Source organism: Platalea leucorodia, assembly GCF_965183815.1.
Source record: "Platalea leucorodia genome assembly, chromosome: 9".
NCBI lineage: Eukaryota > Metazoa > Chordata > Aves > Pelecaniformes > Threskiornithidae > Platalea > Platalea leucorodia.
In genome coordinates, this window is record NC_138831.1 from 28143489 (window position 1) to 28151216 (window position 7728).

The 7728-nt window shown below is 51.8% G+C and overlaps 1 protein-coding gene across 1 annotated transcript; it reads right to left on the bottom strand.

Moving 5' to 3' along the window:
- Nucleotides 1–1115: 1115 nt before the first annotated feature.
- On the bottom strand, nucleotides 1116–5795 carry DUOXA2 (dual oxidase maturation factor 2; the record flags this gene model as incomplete). The annotated part of the gene is made up of 6 exons (XM_082321499.1): nucleotides 1116–1315; nucleotides 1770–1984; nucleotides 3043–3256; nucleotides 3446–3580; nucleotides 5451–5508; nucleotides 5649–5795. 6 exons carry the CDS (start codon nucleotides 5793–5795, stop codon nucleotides 1116–1118), a joined length of 969 nt encoding a protein of 322 aa, XP_082177625.1.
- Between the last annotated feature and the right edge of the window lie 1933 nt (nucleotides 5796–7728).

Sequence of the window (7728 nt, forward strand, 5' to 3'; positions counted from 1 at the left end):
AAGCTTTTCTTCTGGTGAGGATGCTGTTGGGGCGGAATCATGCCTAAAAGCAGGAGATGAGGCTCGAGAGTGCCAGATGCAGTGGCAGAAAAGATGGGAAATCCCCCAGCCTCCTTTCAAGGCATGGTATCTGTCCCACACCAGCCCCAATAACTTGTGGTTGATTGTAGCATCTTCCCACAATGCCTCTGGACCTGACGTGTCTGGAGCAAGACTTGAGAAAGGATTCTCCCTTTCCTGAAGGAGTTTTGTTCATTTAATCTTATGGCTTTTGTCCTGCTGCTCAGCTAGTTAAAGTCCTTTTGAGGCTCTCCTACAGCTGACCTTGGCTGGGTCTGACTTCTGGCCTCAGGCTTGCGTTTTGTGGTGAGCCCAGCCAGCCCAAGTGTGTTCCAGCTGGAGGGGGGTAACTTCATTCTTCCCTCTCCTTCCTTTCCTGTGGCATCTTTTTGGCCCATGCTAGGCTACAAATCTTATCTAATAAAGCTCAAGTTTGAAAGTGAAAATAATCACATCACCGCATTCCCCCCCCCCTCCCCCCAGCAAACTCTATTGCATGTTTACTCAGTCTTTATTTCTGGAGCAGCTTTTTCACCTTAGCTCATGCAGCATCCAGCCTGATGGAGTCTGAGTCTGTCCCTGGCTTTCCTAGGTATGCCTGAAGGTCTACACTAAACATCAGTGCTTGAGAAAGAAATGAGCAGGTTTAATCACTGGCTTCTGGAGTTGTGGGTGTTCCCCATGAGAAATCTCACCAGTAAGCTCAGTTTCTGGTGTGGAAACTGGCCATCTGAGACTCACTGCACCAAGCTGTGCCAGGGCATGGAGCAGGAAGGGCATTTCTCCTGGGACACAGATCCCCAGGTGAGCATGCAGCTCAAGTCACTGGAGCTGTGAGCTGCTCCGATTGCAGCCTGCTGACTCTGCAAAGCCTGCCCTTTTCCAGAGGGCACAGTCAGGGAGATACAGTCTGCAAAGGTACTTCTCAGCAAGTACCCATCCCAACGTGGACTCATGCACTCTTCAGAGGCAGCTGGATGGGGAAATGGGTCTCTGGGGACATCAAGAAGGGTTTGTGCTCTGTTCTTTCGGGGAAGAGCAGGAAAAACTTTCTTCTAGATGCCGTTGGGGTTGAGTTTGGAGGGCTGAGAAGGAGATAGTCCTTTGCTCACAAAATGAGGGTTGGTGTACACTTCAGTCATCTCCTGGTAATCCTCTGCTTTGTCCTCATGGAGATCAAAGAAAGTTTTCAGTAGGTCCGAGTTGAAGTAGTGCAGTGCAACAACAGAGATCCCAGCCACAAAACAGAGCAAGCCTGGAAGACAACATGCCATCTGAGAGCATTCCTTTAAACACCAGCACACTTCCCACCCTGCACCCTTCCTCTGACAGCCCCCTGCCAGGGGACAATGCCTTCTCTTATGGAAGATGGCCTTCTACTGTATGAGGTGGCTTCAGCTGCTCTGCTGAGCATCTTAAAGCTCAGGCATGGGTCTTAAAACGCAGGCAAGTGATTCCCATCTCCTTGCATTGCTGCACCTCAGGGACTAAAAATCCCTCCATCACCCTTGAGATGGGGATGGTGCTCCTCCTTCTGCCAGCCCTCTCCACATCTCTGCCAGGATCTGCTTTGCCAAGGCACAGGCTGAGGCTCTGGTGGGCTGCACTCCCCGACCTCTATCACCTGCACTTCTGGGGGGAAAGCATTGGGACTCTCACACACCCAGAGGGACAAGGTGGTGTGCCCTGATATAGCTTGGTGTCCTTACCAATCACTAGCGTGAGCCAGAAAGATCCCCCATAACCTGTGCGCAGGATTGCTGTCCCAAACTGGATCGGGCACATCAGGGAGTTCCTCACAGTGGAGAACGAGAGCAATGAAAAGATCATGAAGGCCCCTGTGACCAGCAGCATGTAGCCCCCATAGACTAGGACGGGCATGGAGAAGAGCATGTTGGAGATGAGCCAAGTGCAAAAGGCCACCCTGGAGACAAGAGAAGACCAACAGATGAGTTGTGCAAGCACCACAGACTAGGATGCTCTATGTGAGGTTTTCCATGTGGGAGGAGGAATTTGGGGTCCAGGTTGCATTGTATGAGGCCAAGAAGCTCTGTGGGCAGGCTGGAGTGACCCCTGGCCTCCCAGGCTGAGCAAGCAGATGTGCAATGCTCACATTGCTATATCCAGAAGGCAGAAGCCTGGATTTCCTCTTCCTGTTGCTCAGCCTACTGACCGTACCAGCCTCAAGGAGGCGACAGCAGCCCACTCGGTGTATCTAGACTATCTCAGCTCCCTGCCTGTGGGGCAGTGCAGACCCCAGAGAGCAGCACACAGGACTGGGTTATTTGCAGAAGCAAGCATAAGTCATTTGCAGCAGCTCTGAATTTGTCTCAGGAGCTGAGTGACAGGGGAAGCTTTCAGCTATGGACCAGGAGCTCTTCCTCCATGGTACCACCAGGCCCCTCTCCTGGCTCCTGCATCCCTGGTCCCAAACCCAGTGCAGGGGGAACAGCACTGCAATGGTCATTGCCATCCACAACCCATGGTAGAGGGTAGCTTCTCCTGACAGCCATGGACCAGGTCTCCCTCATCCCAGAGGAGCAGTAACATATCACTGTCCAGCAGATCCAACTAAAGAATCAAGATCAACCCCACAATAACAACCTCATCAGCTTCTCCTCATCTGGTCCCACTCCCAAACATTAAACACCCTCACAGATGGGGATGGGCGAATTCTGCACATGCCCATGGGCCTCTCCGGGCCACCGAGCACAGCAGCTCCATGGGGATGGACCCCTGACATCATGGCAGGGATCTGTACCACATTCTTCTCTCCTGTGCCCAGCCCTGGTGAAGTTGACCAGCAGAGAGAAGCACGATAATCCCTCTTATCTGCTCACCCCAAGGTGCTACAAGGCCACTGGTTTGACCACAGACCTTGCAAAGGCCCCTCCATGAACACAGCTTTCCTCCTGGGAAGGGCAGCAGAGCCTTTCCCATGTCTTTGCATCTCCCCGCCTGCACCAGGAGAGAAAGGCTCACCAGAGAGTGGCTGATGCGTAGTGGCTGGAGATGCGGTACTGCCTGTGCATGCTGCAGGGGCTTTGCATGGTGAACTTCTCTGCTACATAGAGGATGGGGGTGGGCAGCCCCCTCTCCAGCGCTTTACTGTAGCTGTGGTCGTAGTCTGCATTGAAGCTCCAGGCAAAGTGCTCATTGTAGTCAATGGTTTCGTTGACCTGATTCAGTGGGTTTCCTGCCGGAGGGAGAAGACTGAGGTCCTGCTGTGTTCCAGCAGCCTGGGTGCTGCCAGTAGGAGCATGGGCACCCCAGGGACAGCAGGATCCCAGGAGCCTCCATGCAGACCAAGGCCACCTGCAGAGCACTTGGAGATCTCCTGTGGCCATGGCTGCTCCAGAGCTGCAGACAGGGACATCAGACTCACCCCTGAGCGTGACGTTCACCCCTGCCAGGCCGACATGCAGCCCAATGTCCGCATTCACCAAGGCATAGCTGAAGGACTTGTAGGAGGTGTTTGCCTTCACCCAGCCAGTCTCCCAGTCCCCTGTGAACTGGACAGCTGCCAGGAAAAGTAAAGCTGGGATTAAAGAGGGGCTGGTCTCAGGCTTTGCTGTGCTCAGGGGGGATCACAGGCAAGCACAAACAGTGGCGTTCCCACCACAGCATGGCAAGGAAGTGTAAGGAGAGCGGGAGAGCTGACTCAGCCACCAGGATGTGCCTCAACCAGCTCCCACGCCCTGGTGGAGCTCATGTCCTCCCCTCGCTGAGCATCCACTCCCTCAATCCAGGAGCAGGGGAGCTCAGATCCCCAGGGGTGAACCCCATGACCTGATTTCTCCTTGGATATCCTCTCTGGGACTTCCCTGCAAGCTCCCCACCACAGCGAGCACCGCAGCCCCCGGGGACAGGGCTCAGAAATGAGCCTGTTCCTCAGCCTCAGGAACAGGGGTGAGTTTCATTGCCAAATATTAAGCTCCCTAGATTGCACTACCAGTGAATAGTGAAGATCACTGTCAAACGGAGGCGGTTGAGAGGGGCGGCAAGTGCCATCAGAGCTCTGCGAGCCATTTGGGGGGAGGGGGCTTTGGAACATTTCTCGTATATATTTTTTGGAAAAAAGTATCCTTTTCTGAAACACTTTCACTTTGTGGTGGGCTTAATTTTCTGGTGCTGAGATGAACTGAAATTGAAGTGATTTAATCTCAGGCTGAATAAGACCTTTTAAACCTGCCTGAAAATAAATTCAGCTGCTGAATCAACTTGTGAGGGCACTGATCCAGTAGCAGCTCTGCAGGAATGATTTCTAGCTGCAGGCTCGAGTGTGCCCTGCTGCCATCAGACAGAAACCCTGACGCGGGCTTTAAAACAATTAATTCCTCCTGTGTGCCCAAGCAGCGCCTGGCTGCATTTTTGTAAGAAGAGTGGTGCTGGGTGGCTCTCCGGGGCTGAGCTGGTTAAAGCTGACCTCCACCCCTCTGCCATCTCCATCCTGGCACCATGTTCCCAGGCAGCTCTGGTAGCATCTCCCAGCACCTGGACATCCCCAGGTGGAGGGTGACCGCCGCATGCCGGACTGGCCCACGTGTCAGCTGGTAGAGTCCCACGGCTGGTCACAGCCTGGATATCTACTTCTATCGCTTAGTCAAATCGGGGGTTGAGTCATTTAGGCTGTGCTTCATCATCCCTCTCCAAGCAGTCTTGTAATCTGCCCTGTCCCTCACAGCAGCAGCAGAAGAGGTTCTTTGATTTAGGGTCAGGGGTGGTTGCTCTCCCTATCTGTCATCTTCTGTCCCCTCAGTACATCTTTTGCTTACATGCCCTGTCGCCCTGTCCGAGTTGGAAATCCCACAGTCTGGTTTCCACAACCAGTCCCATTTAGTACAGAAGATTTCCTGGTTTCTACTAAATCAAATCCTCTCCGTCTCCTCCTGCCTTGCTCCTTGGCAGGTCTTTACCCCTCACACACACTTCTGCCCTGCCTGTGTTTTATTTAGACCTGCTCTCTCCATGTCACTGTAAGGCTCCTCTCATCCTCCAAACATGCCTGGCTACAGTCTGAGCTTCTCAGCCGTGCTCCCTTGGCAGCAGGCAGCTCAGGAGGGCTTGCACAGCTGGAGGAACATGGGGCTGTGCAGCCCACTGGAGCTGGGGCTGTTCGACCTCCACGGTGCACTTATAGCCAGCAAAGCTCCCTCTCGATTCAGAAGTGACCACAGGCACCTCCAGGTGCTCTCAGCCCCCATGCCAGGGACGGGGAAGCCGTTTTGGGAAGCTGCATGACTGCTTTGCAGAGCAGGGGTCAGGCAGACCCTGCAGCCAGCCTCAGCCAGGCCACAGCTGTGACCATAAGCTCATTTCCCAGACACAGACCCTGTCCCAGGTTTAATCCTGCCCACACACCCACTCCCCGAGGGCTGTGCAGCACTTACCGACAATCACCACTCCCATGATGAGGCTGAGGAGAACGCGGAACATCCAGTACAGCCTCTGCGGGGAGAGAGGTGGGACATCAGGCAGGGAGAAACAGCCTTGGCTGTTCTCCTGCCTCACCCTGAACCAGCCAGGAGTGTCCCAGCATCCAAAACATGGGGAGCACATGCTTATCACCAGGGAGAATGGTCACGCACCGCCCGTCCACGGATGCCCGGGATGATGAGCAGAAAGCTGCAAGCAAATGTTAGGAAGACCACGATCACTATGACAGTGCTGACGTCGAACACGAAGACCTTCCTCTGCTGCAGGTAGAAGGGGTAGACATCATCAAAGAGAGTCATCCTTCACCTCTGGCAGCCTGCGGGAGAAAGGTGGTCACAGCAGGAACCCTGCACTGCCCTGCCTGGCTGCCTTGAGCTCATAATGGCCAGCCCCAGCTCAGCTCTCGAACAACCAGCTGCAGGAGGTCCACCTCAAAACTCCCCAGAGAGACAAGGAAATGTGATGCTACAAGGAAACAGGGAGGGCGAAATACTCCCCAGCAGAGAAACATGCCACCCAAAAGCACTTGGTGGAGGACAGGAGGTGCCTGGGGCAGGGCTCCACCAGCCTGGAGGGTTTCTAGCCCTGGGAACCATGAGCTGCCATCGTGCTGCAGCTTGAGGAGCAGCCCAGGCCCAGAAACCTGGCTAGCAGCTCCTCCCACACAGAGCCAGGTCTTTCCCTCCAGCAGATGCAGCCAGAGCTTTCCACTTTGTGGCTCGCCCTTAGAGGAAGTCCATGAGCTGGCGACCACCAGCAGATGCAGCCTTCCTCCAAAATGACAAGGAACTACTGAGACCACTGAGTGTCACACACTGTGAAGCTGTAACACAGCTTTGAACTCCCACCGATGCTTTAGGCCTAGCAATTACAGAGCTTCCCCCATTCCTGGGTTAGATTTTTTCTACCAAAACTGATTACATGCTTAGTCCTTTTATTTTGTTTATTTAATAGCATCTCTGCATGTCACTACCCCGGGAAGTCTTCTAAAGTCAGGGAATACCAGAGCTAATTTGACTCATGACCAAATACAATTTCACTCTGTCCCTGCATGGTGGAGTTGATTTTATTCTCATTTTTCTGAAAACAGTATTAATTGTATTTTTAGGTAAGATCAAACCCAGAGCAATTCAGCCACAAAAAAGTGGGTCCCAAATCCCTAGAAGTGGGTGGGGGTTACAATAAGTATCATAAAACAGTTTACTTGGGCAGCTGAAGTCACTTTTCAATGCATAAAGCAATATTTTGTTTCATAATAATTCTCTGTCCAGTAACCCACATCATTAAAGCAAACAGTTTAACAGAGACTGAGTTTTTACAACTGGCTCACAACTGATCTAGACCTGACCTTATCTTGCTTCTCTGCTCCAGTCTAACATAGCTGTCGTGTACTTTTACAAATCTTGTTTTGGGCTACTTTGTTTTAATGGTTGTGGGCTATTTCCCTGGAAAGTCAAGCCCAGAGAAGGGCAGCCTTCAAGCACCATTCCTACTATGATTACCTGGCAAACAGGAGCTGTAATTGAGTCCCAATGCTACGATGTCGGACTGAAGTCCAGCTGCAGGGTCCCCAGCCCAGCAAATGTGCCCCCAAACAGTCTGAGCAACTCTAAGAGAAGAAATAAATGAACAGTTTAGCCTAGGACAAGTTAAATCTTGATCGCTTGAATTCCACTGGTTTCATTATATCTTTGCCCAAATTTCATACGAGATGCAATGAAGGAAGGAATGACTTCCAAGTCTGTATTCACCGTAAAGCAACTCTTCACAGCTTAAAACAGATCAACAATATATAACAATTGAAAAACCAGAACATAACATGGAAAATGTTGCCTTTTAAAATCTAAATTTAACTTTCAAACAGTATCAAGGGATGTTTGCATTTCCTCTACACTTTGCAACTTCTGGGAATAGTTTTATAGAGAATTTCCAAGGAAACATCTTTTCCTGTTGCTGTCTGCCCAGTCTTTCTCACTTGATTACCCTGCACAGAAGACCAACTCCTCGGCATTTTTGCAGCTTTGAAGTGGAAAACTGGTGCCTGCAGCTCAGGGCAGGAGAAACTGAAGTTGTTGCACCTTGGAGAACATCCTTCATGCAGAAGCATGGCTGTGGCCCTAGAGCCCCTCTGGTTCCCTCTGTCACAGTGTATGGAGAGGGAAAAGACTAGAGGCATCTTCAAGGAAAGATCAGTAATTTAGCAGAAATGGACAATTTAACTTTTGTTTAAAA